This window comes from Hipposideros armiger, unplaced genomic scaffold, assembly GCF_001890085.2.
Source record: "Hipposideros armiger isolate ML-2016 unplaced genomic scaffold, ASM189008v1 scaffold_23, whole genome shotgun sequence".
Taxonomy (NCBI): Eukaryota; Metazoa; Chordata; class Mammalia; order Chiroptera; family Hipposideridae; genus Hipposideros; species Hipposideros armiger.
Genome location: NW_017731373.1, coordinates 1,408,978 through 1,428,085, shown reverse-complemented (window position 1 = coordinate 1,428,085; position 19,108 = coordinate 1,408,978). Strand labels below are relative to the sequence as shown.

General features: G+C 37.5%; 1 protein-coding gene across 6 annotated transcripts in view; it reads right to left on the bottom strand.

Moving 5' to 3' along the window:
• Positions 1–511: 511 nt before the first annotated feature.
• The window catches only part of CCDC150 (coiled-coil domain containing 150), a 62,025-nt gene continuing 43,428 nt past the window's right edge, over positions 512–19,108 (bottom strand). For 4 of the 6 annotated variants that reach the window (XM_019635594.1, XM_019635597.1, XM_019635596.1 and 1 more), the window contains 11 exons: positions 17,501–17,629; positions 16,473–16,642; positions 15,273–15,366; positions 14,283–14,452; positions 13,203–13,329; positions 5,786–5,980; positions 5,282–5,350; positions 5,024–5,185; positions 3,248–3,334; positions 1,172–1,291; positions 512–883 (listed from right to left, as the gene is read on the bottom strand). In XM_019635594.1, coding sequence (XP_019491139.1) covers positions 767–883; positions 1,172–1,291; positions 3,248–3,334; positions 5,024–5,185; positions 5,282–5,350; positions 5,786–5,980; positions 13,203–13,329; positions 14,283–14,452; positions 15,273–15,366; positions 16,473–16,642; positions 17,501–17,629 — 1,440 coding nt within the window. In that variant the 3' untranslated portion in view covers positions 512–766. Of the gene's footprint in view, positions 884–1,171; positions 1,292–1,603; positions 2,479–3,247; positions 3,335–5,023; positions 5,186–5,281; positions 5,351–5,785; positions 5,981–13,202; positions 13,330–14,282; positions 14,453–15,272; positions 15,367–16,472; positions 16,643–17,500; positions 17,630–19,108 lie in introns of those variants that run through there. The other 2 variants (XM_019635598.1, XM_019635599.1) reach the window with 2 other exon arrangements.

The following is a 19,108-nucleotide window of genomic DNA, read 5'->3' as shown; positions in this document are numbered from 1 at the left end:
TCCTTAGCCAAAGTAATTATGGGTAATAAAATAGCCATGAATTATCTTTCTCTAATTAGAGAGGTGTCCACGCCAGTGCTAGCACTTCTATTGTACCTGGATTAACAAAATTGTTGTTTGATGTTTGTTCATTCCTAAATGCTTCAACAGAGCTACTGTCCTAATGTATAATATAAAGACCAAAAGGGGGCACAAGGAATAAATTGTTCCCATCTTTCCAATAGATGGGACAATAGATTGACTGTTCTGAAGGTATGGTAACAAACAGCCATCAGAGCTGACTTAAAACTTGTCCACTGATCAATGACAACTTGTTGTTAGTGCTTAAACTTTTATAATCCTGCCAGTGAGTCTCTCACTTCTGAAAGACGGCTACACAGGAGTGGACACACGCCAATAAACTTGCCTCTAAACATTTAATTGAAACCAAGTATTACATCACTTAGCTGCCATATCATCTAGTACCACACTAAATGCTTTTTGATCAAATGTGCTTAGAAAAATAGCCAGTATTGTGCAATAGGATCTCCTATCCTACAACAAATTAATATAAATTTATTGGGAGGTAAATGGGGAAAGGGACAAAAAGATGGGGTGGCTCTGTATTGACATCAGAGTTCACAGAAGGATAAACTCAGGTCCAAAATCTTTAGCCCACATCAAATATTTCACGTTCTGATGAGTGGACACAGGAGAGCCCTAGTTGCTGGGCTCAGTGAATCATGGTGGTGTAGCTATAAATGAAGATGCTCCTCTGTCAAGGACATCACTTTCTCTCTAGTTCAGAACGACACTTCTTGGGAACAATTCTAAGATTCTGTTTACTCTCCCAACGATGTAGAACAGACTCCTTGGACATGATGTCTTGCCTTTTATCTTGGTCCTGTTGGAAAGAAATCACACCTACCACTGTTAAAAACTAACTGCAGAGCTGAGGACCTATTTTGTCTTTATGAATACCATTTATTCATCAAGTTGGTGGTTCTAACCTAGACAGTTTGGGAGAGGTGGAGCTTTTAAGAACAAAATTAGTTTATTGGTTTCCTAGCAATAGTTTAAAGAAATCTAAGGATTACTAAAGAGAGTAGCTGGATGAAGAACTTCTAAAAGTAGAAATCTGAGAAGAAACAAACCCAGAATTGTGGAAGACAGCCATGTCTAAACGCCCTACCTCTCCCCGCCACCTGTTTTCCCGGGGAAGCCTCTGCAACCGGTTTTTGGTCAGTTCAAGCTGTAGGCCATCGAACCTGCACTTGAACCAGCGGTGAGCTTCTTCCAGGTTAGCTGTTATCTGAACATATAAATGTTATTATCATTAAAAGTTACAACAAACAGTTTTAAGTTTTTTTGTATATTAGTTCTAGAGACTTTTTACCTACATATGAAAAGACTCAAATTCTGACTGTAAGGTCCTTGCATCCTGTTTGCACAATACACATCCTACAGATAGATGTGAAAATAATTTCTGAATGTAGAGTTAAAGAAAGTGTGCAGGCCTGCTGCTTTTTATGCATTTATTAATATTTCTTGGGTGTAAACTAATGTAAGAGAGGACCCAGGAAAAAAATAATATAAGAATGAAAATACAAAATGGCACTGAAGATGAATATGCAGTTCAAACCATATTTTGAATTTCTGAGTTCTATTCTCTACTTCTCCAAAGTCCTTAACCTGTAAAGGTTAGATTCTCCTGTTGTGCTTTGTAGTAATAGTAATAGAAAGTAATAGAATGAATTAGTAGAAAACTGGATCAGCTTAATGTAAGTTGTATTCTTTTTCCTTTATCATAAAAATTTATATTTTAGCTCATAAGCACAAACTTCCAAGTTATCTTTGTTAGACTTGAAAACAGTCCCTCTGATAGTTTGTCTTTGAAGAAGAACAGGAATCAATATTATGTATTTGACAAATATTTATTGAGTGCATATATACCGGCACTTTTCTAAGTACTTTGGGAGACTAGTATTTTGAAGGTAGAGCCAGCAGATTTTTATTTTATATGAATATTCCTTCAAAGCAGCTCCAGAACATATCCTACTAGAATAATAAGTAAAATGACTTGTGTCATGGATAGCCTTTTCACTTTTGAATCTGACATCTAAGAGGACATCATATCCCCATCACCTGGCACCTGCCATTTAGTAGATCCTCAGTAAACAATATGCTACCATGTACTTGTCCTATATTAGCCAGGTCACAGTGTAGGTACAAAAGAGTGAGATAAGAAAATAGAGTTCCCCTAGTCATTTAACTTTTAGAAAGCTACAAAGCCAAAATATTTTCCAGGTCTGTTTGTGCACCCTGATGGCAGCGACACTCCCACCCCCCCAAAACCAAAGCAAACCCAACCCCACCTTTCTCCAGCACTTTTTCCAGGAGTGGAGGGAAAGATGCTTGAAATGGCATTGTACATCATATCTCCTCTTGTATGGCGAATGAGAAGGCAGTTAACATTTATTGAAACTTACTCTGAGCCATCTATCAGAATAACAGAGTGGTATGCATTAACTTCCTGACTTTTATGGATGTGGTAACTGATGAGTTAAAGTAAATGTAACTTCCTTAAGGGCACAGTAAGTGTTACAGTTGGCATTCAGACTCAGGCTTGCACAATCCATATTCTTTCTAATATACCATTTTGACAGCCATATTGTCATGTCATTTAATAGCTATAAAAGGGAGAAATCATGACCAACTGATAGCAATATCATTGTGATACCGAAAGCTTAAGACTCTGTTTTCTTATCTGGAAAATGAGAGGTGGTTATTGTAGACTCATGATTTCTAAGATCCTTTCCAGCTCTAAAAATGTTTGATTTTAAGTACTTTTGAAAAAGCTAATTTGAAATATTAGAACAGGGAAAGGATATTCATAAATTATAGGGCCGATTTTACACTTCTAGTTATTGATTGAATAAAGAGCTCCCACTTTCATTAATTCATGTTAAACAATAATGCATTAAAATCCACTCACATGCTGGTCTTCCCTTCTTCTATTAGGTGGGAGGGACTTGGACTTCAGGTTTAATCAATATTTCAGCATTCTAATATCTCTCGTCAGGACACAGAATCTTCATCTAAAAATGATTTCCTCTTTAAAGTGAGACTATACTTAGTAAGTTACTGGTTCTTGCCTGTTGTACTCCTGACAACTGTTAATGAAGAATTTTACACTGACTTTTGTGGTTCAAGGTGGTCGTGTCTGAGGAAACCTGTGTAAGTCTCAGTGTCCATGGCCCTGGCCTACCTGTTCGGATTCCACACTGGCTTCTTTCAGTTTATTCTCTGTTGTCTCTTTACATTTCTTCAGGTGTCTGACTGTTTCTTCCAATTCCTGAAAACATGATACAAAGATTTTTACAAACTCCCAATGTACCATAGTGAACAAAAATTTCAATATTTGTAATAAATGGCCAACTAAATTATGAAAGTGTGACTGGGTACTAATTTCAGGTACTACCTAAAAACAAGATAGAAACTTATTTTCAGTTTAACCTACAGTATGTATATATATATATATATATATATATATATATATATAGTTACAGATTTTGATTTATGGATTCTCCTGAGAAAAAAAATGATTAACATCTTTTTCCAGAAATTGGAGGGATGCTTTTCATAGCAGAGGATCTCTGTTGGAAAACAAGAGCTTGATGATCTTCCAGACAAGAAAAACTAAAGGAGTTCATCACCACCAAACCAGTATTATAAGTTAAAGGGACTTCTTTAAGAAGAAGGAAAAATAAATTAAAAAAATGAATTAAAAAATGGCAATAACTACATATTTATCAATAATTACTTTAAATGTAAATGGATTAAATCCTCCAATTAAAAGACATAGGGTGGCTGAATGGAGAAGAAAACAAGACCCATACCTATACTCCCTACAAGAGACCCACTTCAGATCGAAAGACACACAGACTGAAAGAGATGGAAAAAGATATTTCACGCAAATGGAAATGAGGAAAAAAAAGCTGGGGTAGTAATACTTATATCATACAAAATAGACCTTAAAGCAACAGCTATAACAAGAGACAAAGGACATTACATATACGGTAGCTATGATATGGAATCAATTTAAGTGTCTGTCAATAGACAATTAGATAAAGAAGATGCTAATAGACAAGGGAATATTACTTGGCCATAAAAAAGAATGAAATCTTACCATTTGCAAGAGCATGGATGGACCTAGAGGATATTATACTAAGTGAAATAAGTCAGACAGAGAAAGACAAAAACCATATGATTTCACTTATATGTGGAGTCTAAAAAAACAAAATAAATGAAAAATCAAAACAGAAACAGATACAAAGAACAAACTGATATTTGCCTGATGGCTAGGGGGCTAAGTGAAACAGATGAATGGATTAAGAACAAGTAGGCAGTTACAAAATAGTAACAAGGATGTAAAGTACAGCATAGGGAATATAGTCAATAATATTGTAATAACTATGTGTGGTGTCAGATGGGTACTAGATTTATCAGGGTGATCAGTTTGTGAGGTATATAAATGTCTAACCAGTATGATGCACACCTGGAATGAATATAATATTGAATGTCAACTGTAATTGAAAAATTAAAAAAAAAGCTGGATTCTTAATGTTATGGCAATAAGAAAAAGCTTGATGATCTCTTGAAGTCCCTTTTCAGTTACACAATGTTATGCTTAAGTTGGGACTAGCTCAAAGTCCTGTAACAGCAACAGGTGCATCTGAGCTAAGGGAAGAACAGAGGGGTATCAAGTTCCTGAAGAGCTATAAAATTCAGTTTAGAAGTCTTACTTTAGTAACTAGTATTTTGCATATGTGAGTTTTAGCTTTAAGAATGAGTATCGTTTTTATTAGTTTGAAAATGGAGAACACATGCCCTGTTCAGGCTTCTTCCTAGCTGCTATGATTCTAAGAGCTTAGCGAACAGGGACAACTTGTTAATACAGAATCTAGAAAATCCAGGTGCCCTAATGCTGGGTTTGGCGTATGCAGTTTGCTGATAATCTCTGAGGTGAATCATAAGCCTTTACCCGGCACCGGTATTCTAGTTCCTGCCTTATTTTCCGCTCTGCCTCGAGTCGCAGCTCTTGCTGTTTGTTCCGTGCTGAGGTATCATACTGGCTCTTGGCCAGGAGTTGCATCTCTTTCTGTAGGTTGGTCATCTCAGATACAAACTTCTGGATACTCAGTGACTGGTGGGGCAAAAGAGGGAGACAGGTGGTGAGATGTCCCAAGTGTGGGATTTTATGTGAATGGGAAACATCATAGAGTTTGTGGAAACCATATACCTGTTCATAGTTTTTTTTCTGATATTGATCCTTAATCAGCTCCATTTGCCTCAATTCTGTTTCTATTTGCTGAAAATAGATGTGGAAATAACATAGAAAGGTGATCAATGGAACAAGTGGCTTGTTGTTTTTGCCTTTAAGATGAAAGAAAGAAGCCCACAGAAGACCCAGTTATCCGCTCCTGCTGGGCTCGCCTTCCCGTCCAGCCACTGACCCCAAAAGAGCAAAGTCCTGTACTGTCACCATAGAAGGGACTGATGGGGAGCCAGACAGGGACACTGGCAGCTAATGAGAAACCAAACGTTTACACAGCAGTATCTTGGCTGGAGAAAGAGATAGCCCCCTGCCCCCCAAGGCAATCTTCCCACTTCCCGCGTGTAGCTATAATTCTCAGCACACATGGGGCTGTGAGTGCCTTGAAACCATTCCCTGGATCCCGCTGCCTGCCTGGAGCCGCATCAGATACTAAGGAAGTGAGGGGAGACTTAGGGTTTCTCATACAACCTTCATCCTCTCTATATTCTGAGCATTATTTGCTTTAGCCGACAAGTGGAGCTTAATTTGGGACTTCTGGTTCTTTATTTTCTCCCTGCTACTGTTCACCAGCTTTTCCAGCTCGGTGAGTTTCTGTCGCAGCTCTCGGTTGGTCCGGGATACTTCCACTGATCTGAAGTTGGCTTCATCAAGGGCTTTCTTCAGCTGTGGGACACGAAGGCAAAATTAGAACATTTTTACCTTCCCCTCAGTAAGAGAAAGTGGGTGTTCAGCTTTGTCCCGGTATTTTGTTCTCTTTAGACCCTTTCTTTTAAAAGGGAGGGTAAATGAGGCAAATAATGTCTGATTAAGTAGATTTGTGGAGCAGTACTCTATAGTGTTAAAAAGAAAGAACACAATCTTTCTTAGAACAGATAAACAATGTAAATATAAGTTCATCATTTGCTTTTTTAAGAGCGTGGCGTTGGAGTCACAAAGTTCAAATCTTAGCTTCACCACTTACGAGCCAAGTAATTTTGGATAATTAACTTCCCTAGGACTCAGGTTCATCGTTGGAAAACTGTGTGACTAGTCTACCTCATAGATTCATATAACAGTTACAGTAGACAGAGAATGTAGAGCCTGACACCCAGTAACTGCTCAGTGATCATTACTATGCTTGAAGCTTTTCTCTTCCTGTCACTTGTGACCTCATGTCTAGAGAAGTGAAAATAAATTATAGTTTATATAAATATTTGTCAGTTACTATCATTGCATGCATTTTTTATAATACTGGCTTTTATTTTTAAAGATTTTAATAAACTTGCCTAGTAGAAAAATAGCATAGTGATTACAGTTAAAAACAAGAAAATAGGCCCAAAATTGAGTAACTTAGCTAAGCACTACGTCACCAAACTGAGACTTAATTACAGGTCTACTTTCCAAGAAATGGATTCTTAAACCAGTCAATAAGGAATAACCTGATCAACGCTACTTGGGTAATCTGCCTGATCTACACCTACTATCCCCTAAAGGGAAGTAACTTTGCAATAACCAATCTGCTTTTTTGCCTAGTTTAACTTCCTTCTTCACTCTCTCTGCCTAGAAAAGCCTCATTTTATACATTAGCTCCCTGGGGCTCCTTTCTGTCTGCTAGATTGGATGCTGCCCCGATTCAAATCAATTTTTGCTCAAATCAGTTTTTAAGATTTTTTCATATGCCTTACTTTATCTTTTAACAGTTCTGTTATCAGAAGAGGGAACCAAAGGAAACCCCTAGTAGCCTCCAGGAGCAATGAACAACCAGGCAAAGGTGCCCCATGAGCTGCCTGCTGTTTTGATGCATCTGGAGGTCACAGGTAAGTCCCTCTCAGATCCTAGCTCTGCAGCTTTGGCCTTATGAGCTTTCAGACTTGATTTGAGCATTTATTTTTCTGGACTCCATCTGGAAACTGGCCAAAGTTGGACTGGGTCTGACTTAAAAACCAGACTGGGTCTAGGTTCGGACTAGGTCTGATTTAAGCTGGACTGGGGTCCGATGGGAGGCCTTGGGTGAATAAAATTTTGTTTATGACTGAATAAGCAGGTTAATCCTACCAAAGATAATCTTGAATTCCAGTGGCCACAGTGGAGACCTTGTAACCTAGATAAGGTTATCCATTTACAAGGTGCCCTAGAGAAAAAGGGGTCTCAACCTAGCACCATAAAGGGTAGAAGGAAAATTATTTTTCCTCCTCTCGTTTCTAATGACTAGGATGAGACCCTCTGGGACAATCCCACTAACTCCAGAGCCTATGGACAGGATCCTGGGGAAACTGGCAGAAGCTGGCAAAGGGTGAGAATTCTTAGCAAAGTCAGCTTTCTCATATCTCTACCTGTGGGGCCTGGTTGAAAGAAGAGGGTAAACGTTCACAATGTCCCATCTTTCCAAATTTCAGATTGGCAGGCAGGCAGGCAAAAAACATTTGTAAGCATTAGATCTTTGAATGGTGACTTATGAATTTGCTTTCAGGTATCCATTGGTTGTTAATCGTTTCTCACCCAGGGATAGCTATTGCCTCCTTGTCTGTCTGTCTGTCTGACAAGGTTTTGTGTCCTGAGAACTTGACTTGGCAACCATCAGGTTGGGGCCCCCAAATATATGGCCAGGCAGAAATGGGGGTTGTACCCCATTTGCTGCCAGGGTCCTACCAACTAGCCAGCTCTCAGAGGAATTGTCTAAGTCTTTTCTTTTGGTTGTCTTTGGGAGTGGCTCTGGATTTTGGGAGAGTGGTATCTTTTGTACCCTCTTTGGGTACATCTCCTGTTTCTATGGGGTTGTTCAATACTGCCAGGAATATTTACTGTTTGTCCTGCCTGATTTTGGCAAGATATTTGAAAGTTTGTTTTTTTTTTGTTGTTGTTTTTTAAAGTAGATCTATGGTCTGAATTGGAACCTGATAGGAACGTTTTTTTAGGCCTTCTCCTCTAAGCTAAAATTAAACTATGTAACCAGAGGGAAAGAAAAAACATTCTGAAGACCTTTGTGGAAGGATTTACTAAAACATTCCAAAGATACATAGCTGTAAATCTAGAACATAGAAATCTTTTGATTTCCATCTTTGTTGACTATCTTCTCCCTGATATTAAGCAGCAAATTGAAGATAATGTAGTTGGATGGATCAGTCGCCATATCAGGTTGCAACCCAATTCTTTGAGAAATTAAATAACTGTGCTTGTTTTACAAATTTAATCTTTACAAGAACAGAAACACAGTTCTAGACACAATTCAAAGTCCACCTATCCTTTTTACCTATCCCAATACATCTCCGTATTCATCTCAAAAGGCTTGCAGATACTGGAAAAGGTCTGGACTTAAGAAACAAAAGTCTCTCAGGGTGGGACTTGCATTCTTTGTGCCTTGAGAGATATAAACATTCTACCTGGTCTTTTCCAGGAACCAAGGTAATTCTTATCAGAAGGAGAAACAAAAACAAAAAAAAAAAAATTAAAGACTATTTTGAAACTGGGCCTAAGAAAAATCTTAAAAGTGTCTTTCACAAATTAGTAACAAGCTTTAGCTCTCTGAGCAGGTAACTTTAACTTATTCCATCTGCCAAAAACACAATTTGGATCCAGCTGTTCTTTTATAAACTAGTTAGCTTGTATTTACCTCTCATAGCTAAAATTTTTAAATGAAAACTTATCTCTGATTGTGTTTATGTACGTATATTATAAATGTGTGACTTTTATTCTAGCTCTGGGTGGTATTGACAAAATTAGTTTGTAAAGAGCTCTATTTAATTGGCTTAAAGAAAAATAAGCACTTATATAAATCAAATATACTCTCAGAAATATAGAAACTAACCCAAATGTTTTTCAAGTTCATGGGACCTAGGATAATCTTTGGTAAATAAAGGCTAGTTTAAGTTTGTTTAATTAAAACAGGCATGTCTTTCAGATTTAAATATACTTTTATTCTACCTACGTTTACTAAATGTCAAATTAGCTCATGTTATCTTATACCGAATTTGTCAGCAAGAAAGATGGTTAGCTGCTGTTCAATGTCTCATGAAATTTTCATGAGTAATCTAACTGTAATTGTTAAGAACAAGTGAATTAAATAGATGTAAAAGTTTGTAAATGAACTTCTTAACAATAATTCATTCTTTATGGTATGCCTACTTAAAAGTTTCCAAAATCTTTTTTGGTAACTTGAAACCTTACAATTACATTGAGATCAATACTGAAACATCAACTACTGAAAACAGGTTTATGTCCACATTTTGCTCCCTTTTACAGAGGAACTAAAAATATTCAGGTCTGTTAGTAAACATGTTTTGTGCCACATTGGAACATTTACTATGAGGAAAATATACTTCTAAAAACTATGAATTATATTTGTAAATTTGCCAATTCACAGAATGCTAGTGTAACAGACCACAATTGCTTGCTTCTTAGTTTTCACTAGGAATTAAGAATTCTAATCAACATATGTAATTAAAACTACTTAGAAATAAGGGTGAAAGGAAATAGCTGTGTATGAAAAGTAGGAAAGAAAACTAAAATGATTGTTCCATACCTTACACCATACATGAAAATTAACTCAAAATGGCTTAAAGATTTGAATGTAAGACCTGAAACAATAAAATACATAGAAGAAAACACAGGCACTAAGCTTCTGGACCTCGGTCTTGGTGGTGTTTTTGTGATTTTGACTCCAAAGGCAAGGGAAACAAACAACAATAAGCAAATGGGACTACATCAAATGAAAAAGCTTCTGCATAACAAAGGAAACCATCAGCAAAACAAAAAAGTAACCAACCAAACTTGAGGAATTATTTGCAAAATGATACATTCGATAAGGGGTTAATATCCAAAGTATATAAAGAATATAACTCAATAAAAACGAAATCCAATGAAAAAATGGGCAGCGGATCTGAACAGACATTTTTCTAAGACATAACAGATGGCCAAAGGCATATGAAAAGATGCAGCATCACTAAGTATTAGGGAAATGCAAGTCAAAACCACAATGCGATATCCCTACGTTCACTGCATTATTTACAATAGCCAAGATATGGAAACAACCTAAATGTCCATCAATGGATGAATGGATAAAGAGAAGAGGTGGTACATATAGACAATGGAATACTATTTGGCCATAAAAAAGATGAAATGTTTCCATTTGAGACAACATAAATGTATCTTGAGGTTATTAAGCTAAGTGAGATAAGTCAGACAGAAAAGGAAAAAAACCATGATTTCACTCATGTGAAATATGAAGCAAAAAGGTAACAAACTAAAACAAACAAAAAGTCATAGATACAGAAAACAGATTGGTGGTTACCAAACCAAGACTCAATTACAGTTTTGGCTCTCCCGGAAATGGAAAGTTAAACACATCAGGAATCATCTGATCAACACTAGTTAGGTCATCCACCTAACACACCCCCAACATCCCCTAAAAGAAGTAACCTTGCAATAACCAGCTGCTTTTTGCCTAGTATAATTTCCTCGTTACCACTCCCGTCTGCCTAGGAAAGTCTATCATTTCATACAGCTCCTTGGCCCTCCTTTTTATCTGTTAGACTGGATGCTCCTGATTCAAATCAATTTTTGTTCAGCTAAACTGAGGCATATTAAACATTTTAAGAGTCTACCTTTTAACATCACTTAAATCATTTTACAGAGTTCCTCTCCTCCTCATGTGCTCTTAAATCAGTGTCACTGGATTTTTAAGAAGAGGCAGCTGAGAAGGGAGGAGATGGAAGGTGGGGTTCTCTACGGCTAGTAGTGTTTAACATCAAAGAGAGAAGTCAATTCTTCGTACCTTTTCTCTCTACACTAGCCCATTGCTTCAGATCCTAACTTCATGCCACAGTATTAGACTTTTATAACCCTCCAACTAACTAACTGTTAGATTTTCCACCAATACCTCAATCACAGCTTTGTCTAAAACTATCTAAGCCCTAACAACTATCACTTGCTTTGTACTTCTTATGTTCAGGCAATGTGATAATTACTTTACGTGTATTTTCCAATTAACCTTCAAAACAAACCTGGAAAGTAGTTATGATTTCCATTTTGTGATGAAGGAAACTGACTCTTAAGCCATTTGCACAGATAGTAAATCAGCACGTTGCTAGTAAGAGGCAGAGCTGGGGCTCTTAAGCAGTGCACTCCAGCCCACCCCTGCTGCTAACTGCTCACTGATGTCACTCTGTGTTCTCCTGGTCTCACAAGCTCACAATTTTCACTGAGCCTTGTTAAAAGGATTTAAATTGAAGTATTTTGAACAACCATCTCTGATTAAAGGTACCATTAATTTCAGTGTACCTTTTTGTTTGCAACAGAATTTTCTTTTTATAACATGTTTTTTTTTTAATTAAAATTTATTGGGGTGACAATGGTTTTTATAACATTTTTTTTTAATTGGGTAATTGGGGGAAGGGGAACAGACAAGTTGCTGTCCTTTTGTTCTTCAGTCTAGCTGTGGAGGATGTTGCTTCACTGGCCCAAGTTGGTACCATCATTGCGCTCTTCTCGGGAGAGGCTGATCAGTCGCCGGCTTCTGGACGGCCACTTATGGCGGTTGCTGGCCGCTCCCGCTGGCTGCTGGCTACACACGGTAGCCCATGGCAACCCACTGCCACAGGGGCTGCAGCCTACGCCGTCGCCAGCAACTCATGGCAGCACAGCTCCAGGTTGAGCTGTTGTTCAGCATCTTAGCTGTAGAGGGCAGTGTCACTGGCGCTCATATGTGGGATCCGAACCGGGGCCCTCTGGCATCCCATGCCAGCTCTTAACCAACGCACCACTCGGCCAGCCCTTTTATAACATTTTTAATATTTATATAATGCTTTGCAACTTACACAGCACTATACAACTAGTTGAATTTAATTTTGTGAATAATCTCTGTAAATTGCAATCGTTAAATGCACCAAATTTGGCAAAATACAGACCAGATACCCCAAGTCTTAGAATTATTTTACTCCCTCTCTCCCCTTTGCTCATGATACAACATTTAGTGTTTGTCTGATATGTCTATTAAAATGGCTTTTTGATTTACTTGTTCTCAATTTTCAACAGAACTACTTTGTTTGGCCTAATCATCTACAACCTGAAGCAACTGTTCTAGTTCTCTTGAGCCTCCACATCTCCAGTTTCTCTCCACAGCTGTCAGACCAGGCTTCCTAAAACATGCTTGTATCATTACCTCCATCCACCTACCCGCTTCTCAGACACTTATCATGCTTTGCTTTTGCCTAATAGTTCATATCCAAGGCCAACTCTGGTCCCATCCATGCTAGCCATTCTTTCTCAGACATTTCCCAAAGTCTCTGCTCTTATCAAGAGAGGCGAATCTTTTTCATTTGCTCGCATGTCCTATTCATTTTTGTAACTAAGCTTTGCTTGTCCTCTTACATTGGGTGTCCCATCTCTGTCAGTCTCAATCCCAGCTTCCCAGTCTCTTATCACCCAATCAGCCTAAAACAAACTTTCCCTAACTTTAAATTCCTTCAAAATTGTACACAGCCTCTAGCTATCCAAGGAAGGTCCTCTGATGTTTTCCCTATTTATCTCATGTAAAGAGTGGAGATCACAATTAAACAAGGGTCATTTAGCACATCCCAGAGCATGGACCATGTAGCTTCTTCTGCTTTTATATGTGCCTCTCAGGAGAAGGTAAATGCCTGATGGAAGCTATCACTCTCTCCCACTCAGTTATCACTCTCCAATGGAAAAGCTCTCATCAAGGCTCTCTTCGCTGGGCAGAGAACTGTGTATCAGAAACTGGTTTTCTGTGTGTGTCAGTTTACAAACAGCACAGAGATGGCTTGACTACATCTGGCTTGCTGGTCAAGAGGGATTAGAAGAGCCAAAGAATAGCTGCAGCCCTTAGCTGGTTCTCCTCTTAGAAGGCATTCAGCTAGAGAGAGACTTTTTTTGTCATTTGACTTCATACCTCAGCCATTTCCCGTTGTGCTGCTTTCTTTGCAGTGTCTCTCTCAGTTTGAAACTGCTTTTTTAGAGCTTCCATGCGTTCAGCATGCATTTCTAATTGCATTTTGGATTCCTCAGTCATCCGTTCACTGTTTTAAAAAAGACAAGTATAAATCACCTTTAGAAATCATCTTAGAAGGTAAGAAAGATGTGGAGGGGAATGTGCAACTTTCCAAAAGGTGTGTGATTTACAAATGAGAAGCAGATCAGTCACCACCAGGTGAGCCTCACTGATCTGGAGCTCATTAACAGAACTAATAAAAGCATTACCTTTAGCATTTCAAAAAGATCATTCAATCTAAAGAGATCCAACCAAAAGAGTGAAACACATACTCTTGTTTTAACCAATGAGGAATAGTCTTGAGCCAACAACATCTCACCAGAATATAAATTTGCACAGATCACAAATCTGAAAAATGCCTTCTTTGTACCTGTCAATATGTTCACTACCTGAAAGGAATAAAGATGTATGTGTACACTGCATTTCCCTTGGGTATAAATTTTCACGGAATGTCACTAATATCTAATTCATATTTACCTAGATATAGTTGAAGACAAAACTTTAGTGGCTTGACCTGAACTTGATGGGTTTGACCTAACTAATCTCAGGTCAAAACTGAAAACAATTTGAATGGTTTAGCACTGCTTAGACGAAGTCATCCCACTCCTGGGTGGGAATAACCCATCCAGGTTCCTGGTATTCCTTTTCCCCAGTCATGCTTGTAAAGGACACAAAAGCTTTTAAAAGAAAAGGCTTGGCAGAAATATTCAAGTGTCCCTTCTGACCAATATTCTTTAAATCTTGGTTTAACTTTCATGTGCAGAAGCTTGATACTAGATGAGGGGAGAGCTGAACATGAGCATACCCCACCCAGCCAGGTCGTAGCTGCTGCTGCTCAGCTATGCTTGGTTCCTTAAGGTCAATCTGCTGGGAGTGCTAGTTCAAAGTAGGAGAAAAGGGCTGAGTTGGTTTATGTGAATGAGCCACACTTACTCCCCCAGAGGCTCTTCCCTAATTTCACTGTGACTAGACTGCCCTTACTTGAAGGTTTCCAAATTCTGTCGTTCAAGTTCTTTGTTTTCCAGTTTCTCTTGGACATGGTCAAGCTTTGTTTGCAGATGGCTATTTGTCTGGAGAGCCTGCTCCAGGCTCATAGCCAGTTTCCTGTTGTCTTCTCTAGCCATATCTAGTGATTTTTGTAGAGGCTCCATCTGAAAGAGAAAAGAGGGTTTTTAATTCCACTGTAACAGATGCAAGAAGTCCATAACACTGTTTATTTACTCCTGACCCTGTATCATCAAGTGTCACTGAAACAATAATTAGTTGGAATCACAACCAGAGATTCCAGATGCCTGGAATATACACGAGTATGTGCGAACTTAACTACGGACATTGCTTTGGAGACTCTTAGAAGGCAATGGGAAGGGTGTGCCCCAATGATCACTAGAGAGCTTTGGAAAACAGAGCCAACTTAATTTATCCTAATATAAAAAATTTTAAAGTAATTAAATTACCCTTCCTGATCCTATGAACTCTGGTCTCATTGCCTAGAGAGATAAGCACTGGCAACTATTCCTTGTATATCCTTCCAGAAAAAGCTTATTTATATAAACTATCCATGTGTATTATGTATAGATACATAGGCATAGATACATATTCCTGTGTGCATACACTTGTGAGCACACACGTGAGTATGTGTCTCCTTATTAGTAGAGGGAACACTCTGACTGAGGTTGTAAGTTATTCTCCAAGCCCTTTAATTTCTGCAATCATTTATGCATTAATAAATGAAAAAAAAATGTGAACCATATAAGACAAAGAGAACTGGCATAATTTTCGCCTGGCTTCCCAATAAATGACTCCCTGTAAGACTGCAGCCCTTTTCCCATTTGTAAATATGTCACTGTCCAAAACTCAAACTTGAATGAAAAGGAAATTTACCTGATTGTTTTACTCCATTTTTCCAGAATATCAATATCCCAATAAAACCAAAAATATGAACGTTATCCTCTATGAAAACCTGGCCTCTACCTCGGAGTTGTGCTGGGCATCCACAACGAGCATTCTGGCTTGCCACTGGTCCACTTCCGCTTCCAACTTCTGCACCCTCTGTTGATGTAGAGCCCTAGAAATGGAAAGCACAGAAAGAGTGACCACAAAAAAGAACCATGCAGGAATGATACCATTGGAAGTTACAGGGCACTCTTCTTCCAAGAAGCTCAAACAGCATACATAGGAGTAGGCTGTGGATGCTAAGAGTATCTGAGAGTTGGCAGGTGACAATTAGTAGCTTTAGGTTAAGAAATTAAGGCTCCTATGGATTAAAAACTTGTCCCATCTATGATTCAATTTGGCTTGATACATTAAACTATCAATACATGTCAATTACTAACTTACAGGCTGGTAATTTTATTATATATGTATTTTATAAGTATATACTGGAAGTACAAAAATATATCACCTCTACATGAATTGACTTGATGTTGAGGTTTTTGCATCTATAATAAATACGACAGCTATCTAGAATTTTATTGTGAATGGTAAACAATATTTTTAGTACCATCCCCTTGAATTTTTAAAATTTAGAATAAACATTCATAATATGTAAAAAAAATAAAGACAAGCACAAGGAAGAATATAAAATTCACTTGTTCTCTCATAGAGGCAATATGCACCACTAATATACACATTACAATATATTTTAGAGGCCTTATTAAACTCAGATCATTTGTTCATTGGCCAAAAAGGAAAACTATATAATTTTTGAAACATTTGAATATTTACAAAACATGGCTAGAAGTAGTTCTCAGAATGATTCATCCAAAATAACTATTAATATTTAAATAGGACACTAATAAATAGATAATTAATTCAAACTAATATAGGCACTTAGCTTCAATTATCTTGACAATTACTATTTTGTAGACTCAAGGATAGGTTTAAATGGTGTAGAAAACAGCAAGGGTGAAATAAACAGTATATGATATGAATTTCTAGAATACATGCTCCTTTGTATCACTATAAAATATGAGAAATTAGAATTTTTGGAAATCATGTTAATTTTTAATTCCAGATTTTCCCTAACTTTAAACTAGTTCTTTAAACACCATTTTACTAGATTTTCACAAATGATGCAATATCAAATGACTTGGTTTCCTTACTGCACATGGGTCCTTACTATAGCGCAGCAGAAAAATACAAGTACAAAGACAGAAAAATGAACTCCAGTACCTTTCTTTCTTGAGGCCTGCGATCTCTGAATCCCTCCGCCCAAGCTCTGTTTGTACTTTTTCCAGAGCACCTTGCATCTTACTGTGAGAAGCCAGCACATTCTCCAACATGATTGTAACTTTGCAGTTGTCTTCTTTAGCTTCTGCCAACTGTCGCTGAAAGTTTCCCACCTAACAGGAAATGAAACCAGACAAAGTTATTTGATTTTTTTCTGGTTACTCTGCTGCTGGTGAGTCCCCTTACTTCTTGGATACAGTAGGGAAACCAGGCATGGTAAAATGCTAAGAGCAATAATTAAAGTATATTTTACTTTTGTTCCTTAAGTGATTGTGACTTTGAGAAAAAGAAAACTAGACCCCAGATCCCATGGATCCTATGGAGAACTCGGCAGTGCTTCCCAACTATCGTCATGCCGCAGCACATACAGTAACTGGAAACATGAGGATCAGCAGTGTCTTGGGTCTAGAGGTGGTCCCAGGCTAGCCCGCTCTGGCCCTGCTCAGCTATCTTATGATGGGGGCAGAAGAGGAGCGCACCTCTGAAACCCATCAGAATCATCTCAGGAATGAAGACCGTCAGAGAAAGTGGAGGCTGCTAAAGAATGATATAACTCACAGCCCGCTTCAGAGAGACAAAATCTAGCACCTGCTCTCAAGAAGTTTGAGATGTGACCTGTTTTCACTAAGCACACACACTATTAGGTAGAAAGCATTTAGTGATTTAGTTTAACATGAATACATTGCACTTAATATCACGTTAATAAAGCGTAAGTAGGCAGGTTATTACCAAGCTCAGATGTCTTTCCACAGAAAAAATTAGGACTTTTGATTAGTTTAACACAGGCAGTTGAAAAAATATTGGGAGTTAAATTATGTATATTTAAGGAAGAGATCATTTCTTTAGGAAAAAATCTTCCTCTGATCAATCCTCATTCTTAGTAAAGGTAACAAGAAATGACTATGGATTAGGAAAGATTTCCTAAGCACCACGCCCCAGTAATAGACTTTCAGAAAGGACCGATGCCTTGCCTTCTTGTTCTCCCTGTCCTCCAAAGCCTCGAGGTCCCCTTTCAACTTCTGACTCTCTCTCAGGGCTGCATCACGACACTTCACTGCTTGTGAGAGCTCTTCTTCATTCTTTTCAAGAATGGATTTTACCTTCGTAGAAAAAAAGGAACGATAAATGACTTTTCCAAAGCACAATAAATCAGTAATTAGAATAAGACACGGGATTTGGAATCCAAACGTAATATATTTAATTAAATATGTTAATCTATTATTAAAAGGACCCAGCTTTATTAGCTGCTTTTCCCTTTAAAGAAAACTACAAAGCAAAAACAAATTTGTGTGAATAAACATGGACAAACCTAATAAATGTCAATTTCCATGAAGGGAGTACAGAATAAGAGCTACGGGAAGTAATTTTCCATAAATGGAATCATATTGTATATACTTTTTTTAATTTAAAGTATATAATTTAATAAATTTTAAAATATGTATATACACAAGAAACCACTACAATAAAGATAATGAACATATCCATCACCCCCGAATGTTTCCTTGTGTCCCTTGGTAATTCTACCTTCTTGTACATACACAACCATTGATCTCATTTCTGTAGATTAGTATACATCTTGTACAATTTACATAAATAGAATCATTTTAAATGTAACTTATCTAAATAATTAATTTATCCTAGTAACTTTTGCTCCATGTAGTTTAAAGCTCTGTTGTTAGGTGCATATAAATTTAGGGTTGTTATGTTTTCTTGGTGAATTGATCCATGTATCATTATGTAGCACCTTTCTTTGTTCATGGTGTTTTCCTTTTCTCTGAAGTCTACCTTGTCTGATAGTAACATAACCTCTCCAACTTTCTTTTTATTAGTGTTTGGAATCATAGTAAATGGAATCATATTGTATATACTCTTTTTTGAATGGCTTCTTTCACTCAGCATAATTATTTTGAGGTTCATTCAATCTTTTGCACATATCAATAGTTCATTCCTTTCTGTTGCTGAACAGTATTGTATGATATAGACACACCACGATTCACCTCCTGGACACTTGATTTGTTTCCAGCTTTACACTATTGCAAACAGAGCTGTTGTGAACAGTTGTGTATAAGTCTTTGTGTAGATATATGCTTTAATTTATCTTTGGTAGATACTTAGGAGTCAAATGGCTGGGTCATATGGTAGTAATATGTTTTGCTTTTAAAGAAACTCCCAAACTATTTTCCAATGTGGTTACACCATTTTACAGTCCCTTCAGCAGTGTGTGAGAGTCCCAGGTACTCCACATGCTAACACCTGGTGTGATCAATTTTTCAATTTTAGACATTCTAGTAGGCGTGTGGGAGCAGCTCATCATGGTTTTAATCTACATTTAACTTGCATTTCCCTAGTGACTGATGTTTAACATCTATTTAGGTACTTATATACTATCCATATATCTTTTTTGGTGAACTATCTGTTCAAATACTTTGCCTATTCTTTTTGAATTCTGTCTTAATGTTTTTGGGGTTTTTTTTAAAGATTTTTATTGGGGAATTGGGGGATGGGAACAGCACTGGGGAATTGGGGGAAGGGGAACAGACAAGTTGCTGTCTTTTTGTTCTTCAGTCTAGTTGTGGAGG